This window comes from Marmota marmota, unplaced genomic scaffold (assembly GCF_001458135.2).
Source record: "Marmota marmota marmota unplaced genomic scaffold, marMar, whole genome shotgun sequence".
NCBI lineage: Eukaryota > Metazoa > Chordata > Mammalia > Rodentia > Sciuridae > Marmota > Marmota marmota.
The window spans coordinates 6,971,443-6,996,848 of NW_025999941.1; the positions used below are offsets into that span (position 1 = coordinate 6,971,443).

The 25,406-nt window shown below is 40.8% G+C and overlaps 1 protein-coding gene across 6 annotated transcripts in view; it reads left to right on the plus strand.

Annotated features, from left to right (window-relative positions):
* Positions 1-25,406, plus strand: part of Arhgef3 (Rho guanine nucleotide exchange factor 3) — a 302,635-nt gene that overhangs the window by 219,582 nt on the left and 57,647 nt on the right. The window contains exon 1 of one of the 6 annotated variants that reach the window (XM_015494406.2): positions 14,399-14,526. The exons of the other annotated variants lie outside the window; for them this stretch is intronic. Coding sequence (XP_015349892.1) covers positions 14,431-14,526 — 96 coding nt within the window. The 5' untranslated portion in view covers positions 14,399-14,430. Of the gene's footprint in view, positions 1-14,398; positions 14,527-25,406 lie in introns of those variants that run through there. 6 annotated transcript variants of the gene reach the window in all.

A 25,406-nucleotide genomic window follows, 5' to 3' on the forward strand; every position in this document is an offset into this window, starting at 1 on the left:
AAATAAATATTAAAAAAAGAATCTGATATGAAATTTTTGCTTGGAGGATGTGGCAGATAGTTCATCTTCTCTTAGAAATTATTTGAACCTCTGAGTTTCAGAGTGTCCATTTGACTGGCTCTTTGGTTCTTGGGCTTTGAAGTGATCCTCTCCTCCTCCAGACTTACCTCCCATCTATGTTTGGGACCATAATAAACCAAGCTACTGTTTATAGAGTTGCTATTACATGTCAGCTCCTTTACCAGCCTTTTCTCTAATCTCCCCCTCTCCACTTTTGAAGTAGGTGTTGTTATATTCTAATTGCAGGTGAGGAAACTGAGTCTCCAAGAGATTGAGTAACTTGCTTGATTGTTGAAGAAATTTTGGTGGATGATGATGAAAGAACACATTTGTGTATACTACCATTGTCTCCATGTAAGATCACATCCAGGGAGATCCTAGTGCTTTGGGTTGACAACTGACAGGGACTTGAGTAAGCATTCAACCTCCTGATTGACAGACTGGGGAAACTAGTGAGCAAAGAAATCCTGGGACTTGACCAAAATTAGAGTGGGAATGCAGGACCAAGATTTGAACCCATGGGTTCTGATTGTTATTCAGTGGTTTTTTTTTTGGGGGGGGGGCATTCTTTTTTGTTTTTTCATTCATATCATATAGGTTTGAATCCTTGACCCTTGTCATCACAGGCTGTAGGGTCAGATCATCCTGCTTTGTCAGTGACCTGCACATTATTAATGTTCCATTTCAAAATTGGAACTTCAGGTTCGGAAGCAAAATACTAGCATTTGAACCCCAGATTTGCTACTTACAGCTTTGTGACTTTGGGTAAGTTGTTTAACTTCCAGTGCCTCAGTTTCTCCCACTATGAAAATTCTCATCTCGCAGGATTATCTTCAGGATTGCATGAAAAGGGTTGCATGAGATACTTCATGTAAAGTCAGAGAACAGTGCCCAGCCAAGATCAGCATCATTTATTGTGCTTTTGTCACTTGCCAGGCATATTTTTACACATATTTTGGACACAGCCCTGAAGAAGAGAGTTGTGATTCTTACCCTTGCAGAGCTTATAGTTCAGTGGGAGAAACAAATATCAAACAAGAAGGCAGCTAATGACTTAATGAGCCATTCTAGTTTCGTTTGTTATTTACAGGGCACTACTTAGAAGTTGCTGCATTGTATCTTTTCCTCAGTTCTGACTTTTATAACAGGCAACATCAATGTCAATATTTTATGTCAGAAGTTTAGCTAGGGGATTGCACAGAGCCCTCAGCCTTGAGAAACCTGTGCTGCTCAGTATCTCATACCAGCAGCCAGCTCTGTGTTACATCTAGAATACAACTAACCATGGTCTTGCCCCTTGCCTTCTTCAGGCAGCGCACCCCTGCAAGGCAGGAAGTTATGACTGGATAAAATTCACAGGGCAGCGAGTAGGTCCACAGAAGGAACATTGAGTTGTCATAGTCGTAACAGGCCTGTGGGAAGAAGACAGAAGGAACCAAATGTTGTTGGACAGATAACACAGACACTGCATAACCAAGTACCTATTTTTAAGTGACCGTGGTGTATTTTCAGTCAGCTCCCTCTCATTTGTAGTCTATCTACAAATTTTCTCTTATTGTCTTTTCCCATTGTAGATCTTCCCTCTGTTAAAACCTCTTATTTGCCTTTGCATTTGATATTAAAGGAATCTGTATGTATATGCATTCTCTGACAAATGAAGTCATTAAGCTTAATTTTCTGATGACCCATATGAAATATTATTGTACTGAGCTAACCCAAACTCCATGCTGCCTAGACCAAACATTGCTGATTTTTAACAAGGGTATTTTCATCAATATGGGATATTATAATTTTTCTATGAAGACTTTTCCTGGAATAAAATAGAATTAAATCAGGACAGTACTTCTTACACACTTTTTGGTCTTTGCTATTTTATAGAATCAGAAACATAATTGAAATCACTGTATTTTACAGTTCAAGAAACTACGCCTTAGAGGTCTCTTGACTTGCTTTGGGCAGCTTTAATGGTAGAGCCATGATTGAAACCTGTATTTTCCAATTCTGGTCAGTTTGCCTTCACTGTGCCTCCTTCTTTTATATTCCCAACAGTCAAGTCAGTATTTGAAATCATGGAGTTAAATTTAAAAATTATCCCCTTTGAGGAAAAAGCTATACTCATACATTGCTGGTGGGACTGCAAATTTGTGCAACCACTTTGGAAAGCAGTATGGAGATTCCTCAGAAAACTTGGAAACCACCATTTGACCCAGCTATCCCACTCCTCAGTCTATACCCAAAGGACTTAAAATCAATATATCATAGTGACTCAGCCACATCAATGTTTATAGCAGTTCAATGCACAATAGTTAAACTGTGGAAACAACCTAAATGCCCATCAATAGATGAATGGATAAAGAAACTGTGGTATATATACACAATGGAATATTACTCAGCATTCAAAGAGAACAAAATTATGGTATTTGCAGGTAAATGGATGGAGTTGGAGAATATCATGCTAAGCAAAGTAAGCCAATCCCAAAAAACCAAAGGCCAAATGGTTTATCTGATCAGTGGATGCTGATCCATAATGGGGGGGGGGCATGCAAAGAATGAAGGAACTTTGGATTGGGCAAAGGGAAGGGTTGGGAGAGAAGGGGGCATGGCGCAGGATAGATGGTGGAGTGAGACAGACATCATTACCCTATGTACATATGTGATTGCATGAATGGCTCAACTCTGTATCATGTACAACCAGAGAATTGAAATGTTGTGCTCTATTTGGGTACAATAAATTTAAATGCATTCTACTATCATGTATAACTAAGTAGAATAAATGAAATAACAATAATAATAATAATGAAAATTATCCCCTTTGAAAGCAAAGATAGTGGAAAAGGTCCCCCAATCCCATCTTTTCTCCTCTAATTCATTGATGAAAGGGGAGTAGGATGATTCATTTATCAGAAAGATTAATAACAATATGGGTTATATGTCAACTGTATGCCTAGGATGCTGAAATGTATATTATCTCATTAAATTATCCACGTTTTTATCTTATTAAAGCCTTTAAAACTCACATATCCCCATTTTGCAGATGATTAAACTAAGGTAAGTAAATTGTTCAAAGTCATATGATTAGCAAGTGAAAACTTGATATTTGAATTCACATTTTTTTGTTCAAGAGCTTTATTCTACTTTATTCTCTCAGAAAATGAAGCACAGTCTGTTGGATATTCCACAAAGAAAGTTTTGCGATAGGACCAGGGTAGGAAGAAGATATCCTATTCTTCAAAAATTAAGGTCACGAGGCAATACATTTATAATTATTTTTCAGTTTACTGGAGCAGTCTGCATTTTTTCCTTAACTTTGTGACTTCTTAACTTAGGCTTCCCCATTACAAGTTCCTCTAGGAAGTGAGAATTAATTTGGGGAAACAGAACCTCAATTATTCCTGCTTCCAGCTGGAACAAGTACTTGGCCTCCTCAGGACAGGTTGGGGAGGAAATTGGCATCTCTCTGCTTGAGCTCGTAATCTGGAGAAGTGACTGAATCTAGGAATGATGCCAGGTGGGGTGAGGGCAAGGGAAGGAGGAAAGGGATGTGGTATATGCAGGAAACATGATGGCACCTCATTTCACAAAGGCATGAGGCAAGTGTTAAGCAAAGAATATGAGCTATTGTTGTGGCATTTTTTTTAAGTGGGTGGGTTGTTTTTATAAAGTTTTATGAACAGGAAACTGAAGCAAAATGCTGATCCTTTTGGTTTTGCCTGCATCGTTTCTGGATTTGCTTTTGAATTTTGATGACAGGCACTTCCTTTAACACTTCTGGGGGTAGAGTGTAACAAGACACCCCAACTGCAGAATCCAAATGAAGACTTGTAGTTTCATATCTTTTTGATAACACCACTATGAGACAGAATTAGATCCCTCCCCAACCAGGGGACAATGATAGTTCTTTGAGTAACTGAAGCAATCTGCTCAATGTCTTCTCTTTTAAAGCATTCTTTAAAAAAAAAATGTGCCTAGCATACCAAAAACATGCATTAAAGTGTGTCATGCTGTGGCAAAGAAAATATAGATCCTCCCCTCTTCCTCCTTATAAAACCCAGCCTCCCCAGAGATTGTTTCCCCTGGAAAATGATTTCATCTTCAAGTATGTGGTCCTATCTGTTGTGCGTTGTGAATGCACTAAGCTAACATTTGAGGCATCTGGCTGCCAACTTTGGAGATGTTAAAAGCCTGTTTTGTTCCTGCAGGGCATTTATTCATTGCCTACCTTGTAAAAGTTGTGTCTTACTGCATTTTCCTGGCACTAGAGCAATCCTTGTACCTACTATTGCATTTGGTGTTTCTGAGCCTGTAGGCAACACAGAGTTATTAAAGTTTAAGGAAGAAGCCACGTGATATGGGGTTTACAATTTTAATTCTCTCTTCTCTCCTTGCCTCCCTTCCTCCTACTCACTGACAGATGAGTTTGGTTCACTATGTACTGTTTCTAAGCCAGAATGAGCTCTTCAGGCACTCTTATAAGCCTCAGAGGCAGAGCATGGTCCTCCTTTGGTGTAGCAGTTCCCAGAGAAGTTTTCTTCTTCCTCTGACTTCCTGGGGCATATGAGGTGGCCCAATACTGTAGGCCCAGCCACTCTGGAGGCTGAGGCAGAAAGATCACTTGAGCCCAGGAGTTGAAGGCCAGCCTCAGCAACATAACTCCTTAAAAAAAAAAAAAAAAGATAGAAATTTGAACCAGAACTTCAGATTAGTGTCATGTGTAATCTCGCACAAACACTGGGTGAAATTCCCCCTACAAGGTCTGACTCTCAGGGTCCAACTCAAGAGAACGAAGTTTCAATATGAATAGCACTAGGTATGAGCATGATAAATTGAAAAGGGGAAAAAATAATGTGTATGTATGTAAAGTTGAACCTGAAATCAAAAACCTTGAGAAGAAAGGGAAGAAAGCACCTGATGGAGTTGGAGGGAAGAGGGAGATGAGCATGTTGCAGGACATCTTTGAAAATAAATGATTTGTTGTCCCTTGGCCTTAGTCTTCCTGGCAAGTCCCCCTTGTTCAGGAATGAGCATCAATTGCTGGGTTTGTGTAGAAGGCTGGGGGACTGAAAGCTCTCATGATATCAGAGAGGGCCCTCACAGCCTTATACTGCAGGATTTCTCTCAAAGTGTTTTTTGTGAGTTTTGGATCCTTCTAAATGCTAACAGTTAAGGATACCTGTCTACCTTTCAAAATTTATGACAGCTCACTTATGACTTCTTGATCCCATCTTGGAAACTTCAAGTATGCTATGTTCCTTCTTATAAAAAAGTCTTCTGCAGATTTGTGTCCTCTATAATATATTCTCTGATTTACTCCATTTCAATTTTTTAAATATTTTTTTTAGTTGTAGATGGATGCAGTACCTTTATTTTATTTATTTACTTTTATGTGGTGCTGAGGGTCGAACCCAGTGCCTTACACATGCTAGGCAAGCACTGTACCAGTGAGCTACAACCCCAGTCTCTACATTTCAATTTAATATTTGTTTCAACAAATAATTATGTGATAAGCAAGTTGAATAAGGTAAGGTCCATTTCCCCTGGTAGCTTGCAGTCAGGCTATGAGTGGAAGCAGACAAATCAACTGATAAGGGTGGGGTGAGATTGGTGAAAGAGAAGTACTTGGCACAGTGGAGATTCAAAGCAAGGGTTGCCCTTGCCTGGGGGTCACCAGCAACCTTGGATGAAAGGAATTAGCAGACAAAGCCATTGGGTGGTTGTGCTTGTTGCACCAGAATTGAAGAACCAATGATAGTGTAGTCATCAGAGTTGGGAAGCCAGCCAGCCACTGGTGCTTCTGTTTAGCCTTCTCTTGCAAATTCTTTTGATTCGGAGAGAATTGTGGACCCCTGAGAGAACCCTGTATGCTGGGCTTGGTTTTATATGGAAGATGGGGGAAAACATCAAACAAAGAAAAGCTCTTTTAACTCAACTGCCACTAAACCAAAGCTCTGGATTAGCCCACCTGCTCTGCCCCTCTGTAAAACACACCCGAGTCTCACAGAGCCGGAGCACTTTAGCTGATGGGCTGCTGCTCAGAAGCACACAGCAGCCGACTTCTGCTCCCACCAGCTAAGACACACACTTGCCAGGAGTCCCCAGGTCTGTTTCTGCTGGTTTGACTGTTCTGTAATTAAGGTCCTCTACACCAACACCCTCCACCTCACCCTAGGCCCTAGGACTTTTTTTTCAGGTAAATATCTCAAGCCAATTGCCCTCCTTTCATTCTCTACTGCTAATTTTTTAAAGACTTAAATTCAGCTATGCCCCCTGGTTATGAAGATAAGCATGTTTTTAATTGGAGCTGTGGACTCCAGATTGTAAATCTAGGCCCAAATGCCAGAACACATCTCCAGGTATGTGGCTTAGTTGGCAGTTTACTCAGAGTATGGACTTGGTTATTTATTTTTCACGTACCCATGTTTACAGCATGTGGTCTGGCACACCATGGTTCCTCAGCATATACTGGTTTGGAGGAACAAATAAGATAAAGAGCTCCCTATGCACATTCTAGATTTTGATGCTACAACCACTAGACTTAATTTCCCCTGGGCACCTCTGGCCTGAAGATCCATGGTGACAGCATTTATGAGAAGGAACATTTTAGGTTCTAATTTTTCCATGTAATGCCTAGTACATAAAAAGCCCACATAAATGCATGAATTAGCTATCGTCTGAGAAGAATTTTTTAAAAATCCTGGAAAATAGCAAAGTTGTTGAATTCTTAGCCCAAAGTAGGAAACACTTGCAAACAAATGGAGACTCTCCATAAGGTTAAAGCCTCACTAGTGCTATACAGAAACTGTTCTAAGGGCTAGCTTATTTCTTTTTTCTTTTTCCACATTTTTTATTGGTGCATTTTAGTTGTACATAATGATGCAATTTTTCGTTATATATTTGTGTGTGTGTACAATATAGCAATATAATTTGGCCAGTATCACACCCCAGCACTTACCCCTCCCTCCCCAGATCCTACCCCATGGTCTCTTTCCCCTAGTGATCTCCCTTTGATTTTCATGAGATCCCATCCCTCAACCTTTCTTTTCCTTTTTCCTCTCTAGTTTCCACATATGAGAGAAAACATTTGAACATTGATCTTCTGATTTTGGCTTATTTCAGTTAAGATGATGGTCTCTAGTTTCATCCATTTTCCTGCAAATGACATAATTTCATTTTTCTTTATAGCTGAATAAAATTCCATCATGTGTATATACCACATTTTCTTTATCCATTCACCCATTGATGGACGTCAAGGCTGGTTCTATAGTTTGGTTATTATGAGTTATGCTACTATAAACATGGGTATGCATGTATCATTATAGTATGGCTTTAATTCTTTAGGATAAATACTGAGGAGTGGTATAGCTTCCTCTTTTGAGGAAGCTCCATATTTATTTCCATAGTGATTGTACTAATTTAAAATCCTACCAACAGTGGAAAAGTGTTCCTTTCTCTCTACATACTTTCAGTATTTATTGTTATTTTTTTAAAAGCCTGCTTTTTCTTTCCTTTTTTTAATTGTAGATAGACACAAATATCTATATTTATTTTTGTGTGGTACTGAGGCTCAAACCCAGTGCCTCACACACGCTAGGCAAATGCTGTACCACTGAGCCCAGCCCTATTATTTGTATTCTTGATGACTGCCATTCTGACTGGTGTGAGATGAAATCTCAGTGTAGTTTTGATTGGCATTTCCCTAATTGCTATTGATATTGGACACTTTTTCATGTTTGTTGGCCCTTTGTATTTTTTATTTTGAGAAGTGACTGTTTACTTTACTTTCCCATTTATTAATTGGATTATTTGATTTTTTTGGTGTTAAGTTTTGTGAATTCTTTGTATATTCTATATATGAATCCTCTGTCAGAAGAGTAGCTAACAAATATTTTTCTCCCATTCTATTGGTTCTCTCTTCACATTCCTAATTGTTTTCTTTGCTGTGCAATGGCTTTTTATATTTGATGCCATCCCATTTATTAACTCTTGGTCTTATTTCCTGAGCTTTAGGGGTCCTGACTGGCTTTTTTCTATGAGTAAATTAAGCCTACTTGGTAGTCATCCATTCAAATTGGAAAAGTTCAAGATTCTTATTGTAAAACTGGTTTTTGATCACACCTGTTATGAAGACAGAAATACTTTTAAGAAGACAATTAAACTCTTTGGGGTTCTTACTTAATTACTGGGTTTGCATTTCTGCCCCCTAAACTGTAAAATATGATAGCAGAAAAACAGTAGAATATGGGTATCATGGGAAAGAACAAAATTAGAAAATTTTCTTTGCCCTCCCCTGGTTACCCTTAATTATATCTCATTGAAACTAAGTCTCACTGGTCTTTTGAAGTTGTGTTTTTGTATTTGAAGCAGTTTAAGAAAAATTCTGTTCCCTCACTCTCTTGTTCCTACTTTCCTTTTTGTTTTCTTGTCCTGTTTGTGTTTTATGGGATCTGTTATTTGGTTAAGGGTCAGGCTTGGGCATCAGGGAAGATTTTGAGGTATGACTGTGGTCTGGGGCTTCTTAGCACTCCAGCATTTCTTTGCTCTATTTAGCCTAAACTATCATATGACACTAATAAATGATCAAGGTCTGAAATAAAAAAGATTCTTGAAGTCAAAAACCAACAGATTCTCTTGGCTCCAATGCCATTTTTCAGTTCTACTCTCTCTAATGAAGTTTCTCAAGTGGCATTGTTGGAATTTTGGACCTGAGTGTGGTGGGAGACTGTCCTGTGTGTTATGTCTACTTGCATCCCTGGCCTGTACCCAGTAGATGCAGTGGTCCCCTGGTGCCTGCCAGTGACAATAAAAAATGTATCCAGATATTAATAGGAGCTAAAGATATAGCTCAGTGGTATAAAGATATAGCTCAGAGTGCCTGCCTAGCATGCATGAGGCCCTGGGTTTAATCCCTGGTACTACCAAAAAAAATAAAATAAAACAAAAAATTATATACACATACATACACACACATATCCAGGTATTGCCAAATGTACCCTGAAGAACAAAGTCACCCCTGGTTGAGAATCCATGCTGTAATGAACAAGAGGGTAGAAAATGTACCTGATCACCGACAATATAATTTTTATATCTAATTTTTTTATAACTTTTTATTTTGGCATTGCAACTAATAATCCAAAGAATTAGGTTAATCTAGTGGAAGAGAAAGATTTTATCCCATAACTGGTTTTTTAAGACTTGTTTCAGAAAATGAGCTTTAAAAAAAAATGCAAGAATTAAATCTTCTAGTTGTAGAGTATCCAATAAAATATTTTCATAACTCTAACCTGAAGCCAGTGGTCACATCCTCAGGCAGGGAAAGTGTTATAATAGTATGTGATTTGGATATTATCAGTACACAATTTGTGCCACGTTTACCTAACAGTAAGTCATAGTCCTGATCTCTCCAAATTCCTGCCAAAATAACTTCAGGCTTTTTGACCCCTCCTCATCAAGACTGAAGTTGCAGAGGGAAGAGGGAGCTTGATCATTAACTAGGAATGTTACCCAAATGGAAGTGAAGGGGAGAGGGGTTGAAACACATATGTGCCCAACCTGTACCTACATGCCTACGCCAAATTAACAGGAAGAAGAGATGACTTCAGATGCCAGGGAAGCAAATGGAGGTATACATGTTTGAAAGCTGGGCCTTGGGGATCTGCTAATGTCACTTGAACTTCTGCAAACACACACCTCACTGCAGAGGTTACAGCTGAAAGGCCATGTTTTAAAATGGACAATATTCCTTGAGCAGGTATGTTTTAAACATCTGTCTACCAGGCGCAGTGGCGCACACCTATAATCCCAGCGGCTTAGGACTCTGAGGAGAATCACAAGTTCAAAGCCAGCCTCAGCAATGGCGAGGCGCTAAGCAACTCAGTGAGACCCTATCTCTAAACAAAATACAAAATAGGGCTGGGGATGTGGCTCAGTGGTTGAGTACCCCTGAGTTCAATTCCCAGTACCAAATAACAAAAACAAAAAGCATCAACCACAATACCTGCCTGGCATGGAGGTTCAGGAATGGTGAGAAGAGGATGGGAGAAAGATAGCAAACTAAACATCTGACTGGTAGTAAGTACGTGGTATATATTTGGTGAATGAATGAGAAAACAGACTTTAAGAAAAAAAGGAGCCCCCCTGCCCTGATATTAATTAAAAATAACACTGATAGGGCAGAGCACCGTTCTGCTGGCTGAGATTATCACGGCCACTTTAGCTTCTGAAGTTTTAGCCTCATACTGGGCCTGTTCTGCTCACGGTCACAGTGCTTGGCTTTGAGGAATCAGTAGATGGTCTCCTTGCCATGCCTGCTCATCTGCTAATCAAAAAGGAGCTAATCCCAAGCAGTGGGCTTGTGTGAGGAGGCCTACCACTCCACTAGCAGCACAAATGACCCCCACCTGGAACTGGCAAGCCCATGGCCCTGTGCTTGGCACCACTCCTGCAAATGCAGAACAACCTTCTTTATTCCAGTCTCCAGGCTTCTGGCTCCTAAGGAACACTGCCTGGCTGTGAAGCATTTTATAAGATTATAACTGGTTGCGCCGAAGGCGAGTTCTGAAAGGCACTTTGTGCTGTTGCTTTCAGTGAAGCTGCCTGTTAGGGCAGTGTTGTTCCTAGGCCTGTAAACACATACAGACACAAGCAGGATAGGGAACCCTGAGCTGCTGGGGCTGCTTGGCTGGGTGGCACGATAGGCTGGACCAGCTTCTCTCAACTGTGACACTAACCTTGGGCATGTGCCTGGGATTCCTTCTATAGGGCAGCCTGTTTTCTGACAGTCTTTGGTTATGCACATCCCTGGTTAGAGTCCAAGGCAGATTGCCCAAACCCCAAATCAGCTAATAGTGGAGCAGTACATCCCACAGGGTAGAGGTCTGGGCACAAGGTAAAAATTGCATAGGGTCAAAAGTACCCTTAAAATTCTTTAAATGTCTCAAGGATCACATACAGGGCTTGTGTGGATCCAAATTGCCTGTTTGGGTTTATAGGCTCTATTGTACCAAAATGTATGTCCTTAAACACCAGAATCCTATTTAGGGATGAGGTATTCAGGCTTTGAGAAGCTGGGAAGAATCAGACCACCCAAGGGGACTCCAGATCCCCTTCTTTCCTTTCATATTCATTTTGAAACTTATGCCTTTTTGTAGCACTATTTAAATTATTATGGGCCATTAGCAATCTCCCTGCCTAGATGCACAGGGGAAAAGACATAAGTTTGGTGTACATATATTGGGTCACTGTATATATTCACTGGTTTTCATGGTTCCATTTTTTGTGGGGGGGTATCTTTTTTTATGGAACTAGGGATGGAGTCCAGAGCTTAGTGTGTTCAAGGCAAGTGCTTTGCCACTGAGCTATATCCCAGTCCTACAATGTCTTGTTTTGTTTTGTTTTGTGCTGCTAAGATCAATTCCATTATCTCTGGAGGAGCCCCACCACCACCCCAAAAATGTGTTTGGCAGCTTTCTTGCAATCAGTATGAAAAATCTTTTTGTGGCAATAATTGTTTTAAACTTGATGTTAAAGCCCCTCTCTCCACCATTTCTTGGGTCAATCTATGATTATTCTGGACTAATGGCTTGTCACATTCTCTGCTCAGTCCTGAGGATCACCACAGTGAGTAGCCCAGTTTCAGGATTATGAGAATTTACCAGGATAATTATTTTCTTCACTAAGTGCTTTAAGTACATTTGCTAGCTGGAGAACAAGGCCCAGCAACCTCTACCGGGAATCAGTTGTTAAAGGCCAGAGTCTTCTAGTTGAGATGGTAGGTCTGTGAGGCCAAGAGCAGGGAAAGGAGGAGAATAAGGAGTGGCTCTGGGTACTTTTGCTCAGATCCTGAGTGACCAGGCAAGCCCTGAGTGAGGCATGTCACTGCCTCCCAGCCTGGCTTTGGCTGCACAGTTAATCAGAGGGTGCTTTGGTTGGGTGTCCTTGAAGATGGTCTTCCTGTTCTGTTCCCCATCTCCTGCATGATGCTCAATTCTTGGTAAAGTGTGTGGGATGGGATGGAGGTGCACTTGTGTGAGCTTACCCTCAGCACAGCTCAGGCTAAAAGGATTAGGCTATGTTCTGGAGTATCAACAGGAATTCCCATTGGTTCTGAGGTGTTCATTCTCACTGCACATCTTCTTTAGCCACTTTCCTCCCTTTATCTTGTGCATTCAAGGGGGGAAAAAACCTCAGGCACTCTCTTCAGTCTCAGTTGACACCCATTCATTCAGGAGCCCCCTTTACATGTGTGGCAATAGCAGACTGCTAATTGGTTCAGATTCTTCCTGCTTCCAAAGGCAGTTTGTGGGAAGCACGGCAAGGCAGTGGGTGGATTTAGTGCCTGGGCATGGATTTGATACTTGGAATCAAAGAGCTATGTATTGTGAGGTTTCCTGCCTGGGAAGTAGAAAGTGCTGAGCTCCATCCTCTGTTGGACTCAAAGAACATGAAATAGGGATGTATGTCTCCATTCCCAGTACCTATCCCACACCCAAGAAGTAAAAACAAGAGTCACTGTCTCCCCAAACCAACACCTGATGTAGCCATGACTTTCATATGAAGGAAGAAAAGAGTCAACAGTACAGCCTATAAAATAACTTTGGCGATAATAACTTTAATATTTTTAAATTAATTTTTAATTTGCTAAGTGATACATGAGTACATTTTTCTTGTAAACTTTTTTTTTTTTTTTTTGGTACTGGGGATTGAATCCAGGGGTGCTTAACCATTGAGCTACATGTTACATCCCCAGCCCTTTTTATTTTTTATTTGAGACTGGGTCTTGCTAAGCTGCTTAGGGCCTCACTAAATTGCTGAGGCTGGCTTTGAACTCATGATTCTCCTGCCTCCTGAGCCACTGAGATTACAGGTGTGAACCACCAAACCCAGCCCTGTAAACATTTTTTTTTTAATGTAGCCATAAATCCCCTATGTCCACTAGCTTTAATCTCTTTATTCCAGGTCCCTCCATCCATCCACAGGGAATAGAAAAAGATTTGCTGTGGATTCTTCCAGACAGTATTCAATACTATTTACCTACAAATACATCTCTGTGAAAAATATATGATATTCTTTTGTAGACGTGTTTTTAACACAGATGGTACTATACTGTGCTGTAATCTTGATTGTCTTTCAACTGAGCCCAATATTTGGAGATCTTACCATGCCACACCCATAGTTCCATCTCCTTTTTTGACTGCTGCTATGAGAGGTATTCCATAATAAAGAAAGTTTATTTAAGCTCTCCATATTTATATATTACCATTGTTGCCAGTTTGTTTCTTACTGCTCCAGACAGGGCTGCAGTAAAGGACTTCATAATTGCTCCTTGGGCATTTACAGTGTTATGGTTTCTCAAAAAAGGGGCCCAAAAAAGGCATGGCAGGGCAAGGTCACTGCTGCACAGCTTTGGACTGGAAACAGACTTTTGTCAGATTACTCTTCTGAATGGCAGGCAGCCTCTTTACCCTTCTGGTCATATTTTAGAGTGGATGGGGGAAAGGGCTCCAAGAGACTCTCCAAGGGTGGTGAAATGTTTTGTATCTTGATTGTGGAGGTGGTTACAAGGGTATTTACATGTCAGAACTCAGCAAATTGCACACTTAAAACAGGTGCATTTTACAGTTTGTACTGTTTTTATTCCAGTGATGTTTAAGTGGGTGGGAGCAGGGGCGGTGGCACAAACCTCTAACACCAAGCTAGTCAGGAGGCTGAGGCAGGAAGATAGCAAGTTCAAGGTCATCCTGGGCAATTTAGACCCTGTCTTAAAAGAAAAACCTGGGGATGTAGCTTAGTGGTGAGGAGCCCCTGGGTTCAATTCCCAATACTGTGGAGGGAAGGAGGGTGCTGGGAGACCGGCCTGGAAAAAAGGCAAGACAGAAAACCACCTTTTTTAAAATGTGGGCTTTTAAAACGGTCGCTCCCCACCCCTAAAGGCCTCTTCCTACTACCCTGCCTCCTTTCTACCCGCCCCCTCCTCCTCACCGAGAGTGCCAGGGAGCGCAAGTGGAGCTGTCACTGGGTCGAGCGACCCTGCTGTTGCGTCGTCTTACCGGGGCGGGAGAGAGAGATCCCTTCCCGCCCCGGACGGCCCCTAGCGTCTCACCTGCTCCGGGTGTGGGCAGAGCAGCACCCAGGCTCCAGGAAGCGTGGGGCGGGCGGAGCCAGCACTGCCCTGCCCGCGCTGGGCGTGTCCGCTGCGGCTCCGCCCCGCTTTCAGCAGGAGAGCAGGAGCAGTCCCGCCAGGCTAGCAGCCGGCTGTTGGTCTCCGCGTAGCCGCTCCCACCCGGCACCGTGGAGCTGGGGCCCCCTTTCGCCTGGGAGTTTTGTGGTCGCCTCGGGTCAGCAGTGACATCCCAAAGGGCAGGCCCGGCAGCCGCCATGGTGGCCAAGGATTACCCCTTCTACCTCACTGTCAAGAGAGCGAACTGCAGCCTGGAGGTGCCCCCGGCCAGCGGTCTGGCCAAGGACGCCGAGGTAGGGCGCGCTCCACCTGGACCTCTTGGACTCCATCTGCCTGCCTTTCTCCCTCCTCCTCTCTCACTGTCTTGGCGCCCTCCCTCTGCTCCATCTCACACTGCTCGCTTTCTCTCTCACACACGCTCTGTCCGAGTCTCTTTATGGCCATCTCTTAGACTGTTTCCTTTCTCACCCCTTCTTTGTGAGTCAAGCATGAGCTGCCTCAGCTGCCTCCTCTGCCCCAGTCCCTCTCCCTGCCTCTTGCTCTGGCCTCTCTTGCTGGAGCATTAACTGCAGGGCTCTGGGAATTATGATCTTCTTTGTAGACCTGGCCAACGGACTTTTCTCCAACTGCATCAGAAGACAGATGTCAGGGAAGAGCTATCCATTAACCGGGTGTTTCCTTTTGACAGGGTTGGGAGAGCAGAAGAAGGTTCTTAGGATCTCCCCTACATCTCACCTGTCAGACTTGGCCTTGCAGCTTTTGGCAGCAAAGATAGGACACAGTGCTTCTATTTGTCACCTTTGGCCAGAAGGGGGTCATTTATCTAAGGGTCTGGAGCTAAAAGAGTACTTTGTCTCCTCACATGGATCTTGAAAATGAATTAAACTCCTTCTGTTGATAAAAAGCTGCCTTGGAGGACTGAAAACATTTCCCTTTCTGGAATTTTCCTGTGCCTTGGGGGTAATGAGTGGGAGTCCTAGGGCTTGTATTTAGTCGTCCTCTTCCTCCCATGTGCTATTTCTCTGGCAAATGGCTCACTGGCCTTAAAAGTTGGGCTCAGCTGGAGGACAAAACAGCCCTAACTTTTGAAAGGGCCTTAAGGAAAAGAGTTGCTTTCATTAGACCACAGCTTTGCTGTGGCCCAAGCTATGCTGGAGCTGTAGGTCCCAACACACACTCAGTGGTTCCTATTTCCACTCTCCCTGACCTCACTCTGAGAATACAACCACTACAAAGGTCAGGTGGGGGAGACTGAAGGCAGGTGTGCCGTGACCCCATCAGCCTTCTTGGAGTTCCACATCACCCACTACTGCTCAGTGTGTGCAGTTTTCTTGCTGAATTATGTGTATTTGGAAGAGTGGCATCAAAGATTCATTGACTTTATCAGGATCTGCTCCAGGCTGGCAGGGCTCCCAATAGTCTCTGGTTGCATTCAGCTTTCAGTAGACTGAGAGCAAAATTAACTTCTCTTTTTTGCCCCCACTCCACACTCCATACCCCAGCTCAGTTGAATATTTTCAGAGTTTTTGTTCCCAACAGCTGTGAAAGTGTGGTGGCCCTAGTGGCATTTGGATTCTTTTTTTAAGTTTTGGCAAGATGGCACCTACATAGAATTCAGGTTGTTCAGGCTTGGAATGGATACAGTATTCTTTTCAATGGGAACTTTATAATTTAATGAATGGAGGAACAGTGCAATTTATCTCTTTAATCTTATTCCTATGCATAGAATATAGATATGTCTGTAGTTCACAAATATGCTGAAAGAAATGTATCGTCAGATGTCAAATATTAATTTTCTTCATTGGTAACTGGATCCAAATGTTAAAATATGACTGATTTTCCTTTTCTGAAGATGTCAGGTATGAGAGTATGGATGGGTAAATTAATGATTTTTTGGAAATAGTTGGTAGATATTCTTCAGGTATCACCATTGAGTTTTCTTGTTGTTGTTGTTTTAAACCAGAGTAAAAGTATATTTAATGCAACTTGAGGGCAGAGATGCCTTTTAGCTTCATTAATCTGACACATCAATGACTAATAATGGCGATAAGCAAAATTGGAGAAAGAAACCCAAGTCAGTTTAAGGGAAAGTTTTCTGGTTTCATTGTTAGCACAAAAGACAACCAATCTTGGTAGGGATAGCCTCTCCATAAGCAGTTAACTAGATCTATTTTCTACCAGTAGGTGTCGTCAGTATTTGTAGATGTTTAAAAAAACAGTATTCACTTATCTGCCTTTTAAAAAGCATAGTTATATAATTATTCATAAAGTAGACATTGACTCTTAATGCCTCTAAAAGGCTTATTTGTTTGTTTTGTTTTTAATATTGATCATTTTCTTTGTAGAAAGAATATGGCTGTCATAAAAAGAAAAAAGGGGTCTTTCCAAAGGTCTTTTCCAGAATATTAGGACTCGTTGACCTTCAAAGGCACTTGTAGCAGAGCACCTGTGCCCTGTACATTCACAGTGGTGTTCTGAGTTTGCTACAGGGAGGACAGTGTGTGGCCTTCTCAGTGCTTTCCAGCACTGGATCCTGTTTGCAGCAAGTGTGCTAGGGAAGGTCACTCATGAAAAACCTTGTGGGGAGCAAGCCTTTATGTGCATTTGACACCGTACACTTGAGTAAAAAATGGTGCAAAATAAAGTTCTCTTGAACGCAAATAATAAAAGTTCTTTTGAGATTTAATTAAAATGCTTTGTAATTTTTTTAAATACCAGTGGTAGTTTCTAGTGAGAACAAAATGTGATAACATTTAAATTTTATTTTTCTTTAAAGAAAGATCTATTAAACTATGGATTGTGATGTTGCTTGTCTGATATTTTATGACCGTTAATATAATGCTGCTTCTTAATCTGGCATTTCTTATAACATGAGTATATGAGCTGAGTTGCAAATGTTCAATTTTAATACCCATAACCAGCTAGATCCTTCCGGCTCTAATCATTAACTGTGAAATCTAAGGAGCTTAGGACGTGGCTCTGGATTTTCATAGAGAAGCATGGTATGATATAAGCATTGTTCTGTATATTTTTTCTGATCTTGATATGGTCTTGCTCAATTTATCTGTTTTCATTTTTATTGGTGGCTCACTTCCCATGCCAGAAGAGACTGTTCATTCTAGACAGCTTAGGTATTTTGAACACCTAATCAATTCACTAAAAGAAAGCTATTATACTCTGTAAGTTAAAAATTCTACTTCCTCACAGTAGGTTTGCTTTTAAATGAAGAAAACTTAGGTGAATGGACATATTGGCTAAGAAAGCTAAAATTTTAAGAGTCTTAAAAACTTTTTGTTTTTTAAACAGGGTTTTACGCATGCTGGGCAAGCACACTTTCACTGAGCTACACCCTCAGCCCTATTTATTTTTTGATAGGTCTTGCTATGTTGCCCAGGCTGGTCTTTTGCATTCCTCCTGCCTCAGTCTTCTATGTCACTGGAATTACAGGTGTGTGCTACTGCACCTGGCTCCATTTCAATTCTTTTAATTTTTTTAAGTAGTTGTAGATGGACAGCATACCTTTATTTTATTTGTTTACTTTTATGTAGTGCTGAGGATCAAACCTGGTGCCTCACACATGCTAGACAAGGCTCTACCACTGAGCTATAACCCCAGCCCCTCCATTTCATTTTTCTTTCTTTCTTTCTTTTTCTTTTTCTTGGATACCAGAGAATGAACCCAAGGATGTTTAACCACTGAGCCACATCCTCAGTCCTTTTTATATTTTATTTAGAGACAGGGTCTTGCTGAGTTGCCTCAGCCTTCTGAGTCTCTGGGATTACAGTTATGTGCCACCATGCCCAGCCTCCATTTCATTTTTAATAAAAAATACAAAGAAGGATTTTCTGTTATTTCTAAGAATATATCTGATAATTTGGTGGACAACTTACTTTGGGGGTTAACATTTACTGTCTTAGATGTTGGTCAGGATTAGGCCTGATTTGGTGGGTGGTATTTGTATTGCCTTTGTCTCTCAGTGGTTGTAAAAGGTTGGAACATGTAAACCATATGCCTGTTTTGTGAATAGTTGAGTATTGCCTTGGGTCTCAGAGGTATAGATTCTTACTTTGCCTCAGCCAGTGGCTTTGCATGACCCTGGGAATAATGACATGCATCTAGAAATAACAAAGTTCTACCTCTTTTCAAAGTCTGTCATGTCTAGTGTTTCACTTGAGACCCCAATTATGTTATAAGGTTAACATAAAGCATGGATTATTCTCCCCACTTTATGAATAAAGACACTGAGGGAAGGTAACTTGCAGAAGTACACAAAGAAAATCAGCATCTTAAGCCAAGATCCAATGCCAGACTTCCTGATGGATTTAGTTCAACCTTCAATATCCGGAATCCCTTGTAGCATCTAAGGGTATTTATTTCTGGGGGGGGAAAAGGAGAGAGATACAAAGCTTAACAGATATATAAAATACTTTAAAATATTACCTTTTTAGGGCTGGAGCTATAGCTCAGTGGTAGAGTGCTTGCCTAGCATGCATGAGGCACTAGGTTTTATCCTCAGCACCACATAAAAATAAACAAATAAAACAAAGACATTCTGTCCATTTACAACTATAAAAAAATTTTTTAAATATTACCTTTTAGATGCATTATCTTGAGTACCTAAGAATGTATTTTTTTTAAGCTTCAGCTGAAGAACACAGTGAACTCTGCCATGATTTATGCCTCATCAGTCAACATGTGTATTTGGAAATTTTGCACACCTGAGGCTCTGTTCCTTGAACGGCAACTGGAGAACTAAAGGGTTACTGGTTTCCAGTAATATATACTTTCCTTGGAATCTGCATCATATATACTGTTGGTATATATGACCAGCTGCATGGAAATGGATTTCTTCAGATGACTACATAAATAATCCCCATGAATCAACCATGTGACCTCAGAGATCTTGCTGGGTAGAGAGCCATGCAAAGTTACACAGGAAAAGGCTACTGTTAGTAGGATCTGGTTGTGCTCATTGGGTCATAACTCTGAAAGCTCATTCACATGGAAAAGTATCTTGGGGATCGTGGACATCCAGGATGCACATAAACTAAGAGCAGGTTTACTAAAGAAAAATGCATTAGCTTTATACAAGTTGACTTTAAATCTGTTCGTGGCATCAACTCTGGAACAATATTGTCTGGGTCCCAAAGCCATCTCTATCACCTGTCAGGAGTACAACCTTGAACAAGCCACCATGCCTCTCAAAGCCCCAATTTCCTCAGTGGTAAAATGGAGGTGATGATATTCTACCTCCTAAGACAACAGTGAGGTTCAAATGGGAGAAATCTTGTGCACTGCTTAGCATAGTGTCTGACACATAGTAAGTGCTGAATAAAATCATCAGTACTTTGGCATCTTAAAAATGATCCCTACAGTGGTTTTAAGAAGTATTATGATCACCATCCTGATTTCCTGAATGCTATTTTAGATATAGCAGTGTATTTGGGGAGCTTTACTTACATTCTTCACTTTAATTATCATCATAACAATCCTAGGAGGCTGGTATTATTGTCCCCTTTCGTAGAAGGAAAAATTGAGGCTCTGAACAGGATAGTGTCTTGCCAGGGTGATAAGCTACTGGGTGGAGAAGCCAAGATTCACAGCCCAGTGTGACCCTGAAGTCTGTACTTTCCCAACCACATCACATCGCCTGTAATGACTAAATCGTAGGTCTCACCACATAGCACATGAAGGGTGAACCTGCCTGCTCAAGCTAATTGCCTGACAATGGAAGGGCAATTTTTTTTCTGATTATATGGGTAGGAGACCCCACCAGAGGTCAATGCTTCCTACAGCCCACTTCATTGAATAGCTGTGACCTATGGTAGTGGGGTTTTCAAGCCTGTTTGGGAGGGTTTTGGTAATTTCCATTTTGTGTTTCTTAAGACCAGGCAGCTGAGTTTTGGCAGAATTCTGCATGCTCAGCTCTGTGGAGGTGACACTGTTAGTTCTTTTATTAGTCATTTTGCTTATCTACATGAACCACCAGCCTTCCAAGTAAACCAGTAACTGGAAGGCCCAACTACCATCTGGGTATTTGCAAATTGTGGCATTTCTTCTTAAGACACCCTGTGATTGCCTATAAAATCCTGGATCAGTGCCACTGTTTTCATAACTGCTGAATTACTGATCGTATATTATATCTTAATATTTACTGATATATCTTAATTTTGCAAAGCCTTATGTAATTGTAATTGTTATTAGTGGTGTGTGTGTTATGGCTGCTTCATTTGTGATGTATGTGTGCAGTTGCCTCACCTAATTTGTCAGCATTGGTAATGGATAGAGGTCACACACAAAATAAGGAAATTGCTGCAATCCTATTGCCGTTTTTTCTTGTTGTATTGGCTCATGGGCTGTCAGGAGCGAGGGCCAGTGGTTTCTAATGCTTTCCTTATTATTTTAAATTAATAAATTCATATCAGTTACTGGCTTAGAAGAGGCTGTCACAATTTAATCAGGAAAGGCTTGTGAACCTTCCACTAGGAAAGGAGTGGGTTTTTTTTTCTTTTTTCAAGTCTAGCAATACTTGTGCCTGGACCTTCTATGTTTGGGCCATTGTGTCCTTTTGCAAAAGGCGACCCTGATTATTAGTACACTTCAATTAATTGGAGCTGAACCAGAAACCTTAACGGTAAATTTGTTGGCTTTTTTTTTTTTTTCTTCTTCCTTTCTGGCTCCTAAGATGAGAAGGAAAGGAGTAGCAAAACAGCCTCCCCTCCTCCCTCCAGGGATTTATGAAACAAACAAGAGCAGACTCCAGGAAATGACCTAGGGTCATTGCATCAGAGAACCTTAGAATGGGCAAGATCTGTTGCAGACCTGTAGCCCAGTTCTTATCCCATTGCTGGATCTATTGGATCTCTGCTTAAACACCTCCAGGGACAGAGAGCTCATAACCTTCCAAGGCTATATGCTCTGTCTTTGTTCATTATGGATCATAAGAAAACCCTTCCTTAATTGTAATATTGCTTTCTGGAGCTCACCTTATTTAGTAATTCTCTCTTGTGTATCATTGCCTTCGATATTTGAAAACTGCCATCCCTCCCCGCATCTCTCCCACTTCACAGAGTTGAATGTATTCCTCCCACCCCACCCCAGCAGCTTTCCTTCTCCTCATTACATGTTCTTGGTTCCTCCAACTTTTGCAAATGTAATATACTGTTCTCTTTCTTGTCTTTGCTTATTTCTTCTGGGCATTCTCAGTGTACCAGGAAATCATGAGTATTGATCAGCCCAGAGATACTGATGATGCCATATCAACAAACAAAATTTTTTTCTTTAATATGCTTCCTTAGACATATATATGTATATATTTTATAATAATGATTATAAAATTACATAATTATATAATCATTATATAATAATGATGACAGACTTAAGATTAATGTCTTTGTCATATAAGTAATTTATACAGATGTAGAAGAATACCCCAGGATGTCCCCTGTCAAATGGGCAAAAGACAGTTCACATTCAAGGAACTCTGGAAATAAAGGTTATTTAAAATGTCCACTTTAATAGAATTATATAAATGAAAAAGGCAACTAGTAATCACTGCTAATTCTTACTTAATTGATGTTGCAAATGTTTGATGGACATGGTAAAACCCAATGCTGTGGGTTCTGCAAAATAATGCACTTCTTTTGCATATGGAAAGACAAAAAGGCTTCAAATCTCTGGACCCATTGTTCCAGCTTTTGGGGTGAAAACTGTGTCCAAATTGTTCTTAATGACGTTACTTGCATAGTTTCATACTTTATATTTTTGCATTTTATTAAGTTTCAGAGCACTTTTATATTCTTTGACTCTAATTATTCTCATTTTAAAAATGAGGATTCCAGGGTTAGAGAGTCTCTGTGATTTGCCCAGGATTGCACAGTTGGGCATGACAGAGCTGGAGTTTGACATCCAATTGTCTAATTCTAGCCTAGTATCCTTTCCTGATTATTTATAGTAACCAGAAAAAATCATCAGCCTTTCTGCCCAGTAATAGGGGAATAAAATAGTTCTACGGACCATGGACCATGGTCTCTGGCACAGGTTGCAGTGGCATCATTTGCAGTTATTACCAACTAGCAAACAGAAATACCCTAGTGTCCCTGGAAGAAATAAAGAGGAAAAAGTTGAGCATATATATATATATATATATATATATATATATGACGGAACCAGTGTATACCTGTTTGTATGTATATGGCATTTTGGGATGTAGAGAATGGGGGAAGGGATGTTACAATCAGATAATCCCCTCCCCTTTTCATTGTGTTCACTAAAGTAATAGCAGTGCTACCCCTTGTTCAAATTTCATGTTTTATCCCCTTTGGACCTTACATCAGCTGAGGGAGGTTGGTAAGGCAAACGCTATCCTCTTTATCAACCAAAGAAACAGAGTTTTAGAGAGATTAGGAGTCCGGCAAGATGACAGTTCCCTCTTTGCCCAGCCTTGACCTCTTGGCATGCCACATTGTTGACTCAAGATAGTCATGTTCCTGAGTGGGGTCAGTTGTTAGCAGCACTGGCTATTTGGAAGGCATTCAAAGTGAACCCCATTATGGGGTAAAAATGGGAGTTCATAACCCACTTGAATCTAATGTATGAAATATGATATGTCAAGAGCTTTGTAATGTTTTGAACAACCAATAAAAAAAAAAAAGTGAACCCATTAAAGTTGCACAGAGTGACTTCATCTTCAGGCCTGTGGACAGGTGGCCTTGACTTTGGTCTACATTCCAAAAGATCCAACCACAAGCAAGCCCTTGCTTTATATTTGATATGAAATAAATGTTAGAATTTAAAAAGAAAAAGGAATAAAAGCCCACAAAGAAGGAGGCCACAACCTTTTCTACATGAGGTGGCATATCTTTACTTGATATCTTTCTAAACTGTAATGTGTGCAGAGGAGGTGAAAAACAGGCAAACTACAGCACTTCCTGAAGGTTCTCTTTCATAGATACCACTAGAGGTTGGCAACCTAATTGAGTTAAATAAAACTGAAAGCACTTGTCAGGACCTTAAAATATATATAATGGTAAATACTTAGCACTTGCCACCTGTTGTTAGATTTGGAAGTTCACAGTATTTCCAGAGGAAGAAGCCATAGAAGGAAAAGGGAATAGGCCAGTGGTTGGAAAGAGATGGAGCTGGGCCTGATGACCAAGGGGCATAAGTGATTAATCTTCCCTCTGCCTGCTTTCTGGTCTGAACTCAAGGCCAGTGCAAGATCCCTTCTCTAGTGTGTTATCTTAAATTGACAAGCTAACCTTTTCTAATCCCTAAGCAATGCAGGCATGCTAAGAATGACCCAGGGCAGATACAGAGAAGGTAACTAGAGGTCACTGGTGTAGACTCCCCCTGCCCCCAGGGCAGTGGTGGGAATAGAACCCTGGGCCTCCTGTATGCTCTACATACACCCAGCTCATTCTTAATTCCTGACCTCACCTGGTGGGGGAGGGGCATGGGTGAGTCTTCCACATCCTGTTTGGTTTAAGCGGTCTTGGTTCATTTTCACATACCTTGCCAGCCATCTTCCTTGCTGGTTGTTGATTTTCTTGGGGACTTTTGGGTGTGATCTTGCACGAGGGGTTGGAAACCACTGTGAAGAAGGAAATTAACTGTTAGAAGCTGGAACAACTGATGGTGGCTTACATGTAAGCCACAGACATGGTGAGACATCACCTCCCTCTACCTCAGCTGTTGAATGGTGACTTATCTGAAAACTTTGAAGGCGGAAACATCGAGAAGAGACTTGTTTTCTCTTATTAGTCTCTGAATGCTTTATGTACATGCTCCGTTCTGGGACCTACATCAAGGAGCAGGAGCTTGCCTGGAAGGTTGTATAAATGTAGCATTTATTTCTAAGCTGATTCTTAACAAGAGCTTGCTCTTAACAAGAGTCTCCTACTAGCTGGTGACAGTGCATAAGTAGGCTCAGCCTCTCAGGAATCTTTGTTTCTGGAATGAAAAGAATAGATTAGATCATTATTTCCCAGAAGGTGGGATTCATACCTCTTGTGGCAGCTCAAATGATATGGAGACAAGACACAATTTTTTTATTTTTTGGTACTGAGCCTAGGGCACTTAACCACCAAGCTACATCTGTCCTTTTTATTTTATATTTTGAGACAGAGTCTTGATAAGTTGATGGTCCTTCTAAATTGCTGAGGCACAAAATAATTTTGAATCATTTCCCCATTCTCTTCCTGTCCTAATTATGTCAAGCTCAGTTTGAAGCTAGTATGTCTTTAACACCTCTCTATCACTTGCTAATTTTCCTTCTTAACAAAGTACAGGCCTTAGGCTCAGAAGCTTCAGGCAAACAAGAGTATCTGACAAAAACTTAATAGTGTTCATTTTTTAAAGTTTCTGTTTTGGCAGGTGATAGTTTTCCGAGTAAGTAGTGATATTGTATATTTTTATAAGTTTACTTAAATAAAAAGTAACTTGAGGAAACATCAAATACACAATAGCTCAGGTAATCTGTACTTGTGACAGAAGGGGAATACTAAGTGGTACCTAGAGTTCAGAAACTGCACTAGGCATGTTCTGCAAGCTCTAAAAGGATTGGTCACAGACTAAGCTTAAAATTTGAATATTATATATAGGACCTAGATTTCAGATTTAAGACTTTTAAGTAGATAAAAAGTGTCTTTTATGTGTCATTGAAAATTATTTTGAGGCAGGCGTGGTGGTGCACTCTTGTATTCCTAGTGACTTGGGAGGCTGAGATAGGAGGATTGCAAGTTTGGGGCTAGTCTTGAAACCTTAGTGAGACCCTGTTTTAAAAATTGAAAAAAAAAAATGGACTGGGGATATAACTCAGAGCTAAAGCACCTCTGGGTTCAATTCCCAGTACAGAAAAAAAAAAGGAAGAAAGAAGGAGAGAGGGAAGGAAAGAAGAAAAGCAGGAGGTAGGGAAGAAGAGTAAGGGGAGGATCCTGGACTACTTGTTAGCCAACATTAAAAAAAAAAAAAAAGTTTCTGCCCTAAGGACATTAATTACTTTTTCTTTTCAAAGGTTCTAAGATAGGTCCCTAATTCCAGCTGCAATCATTTTACCTATCCTCTTCCTTTTTTCCTTCGCCCTGAGGGGGAAGGATTGGGCAAGATTACATTTCACTTTTTGAGTGTAGTATTGAGGAACTTGAATTTCAGGACCAGAGTAAGCTGAATTCAA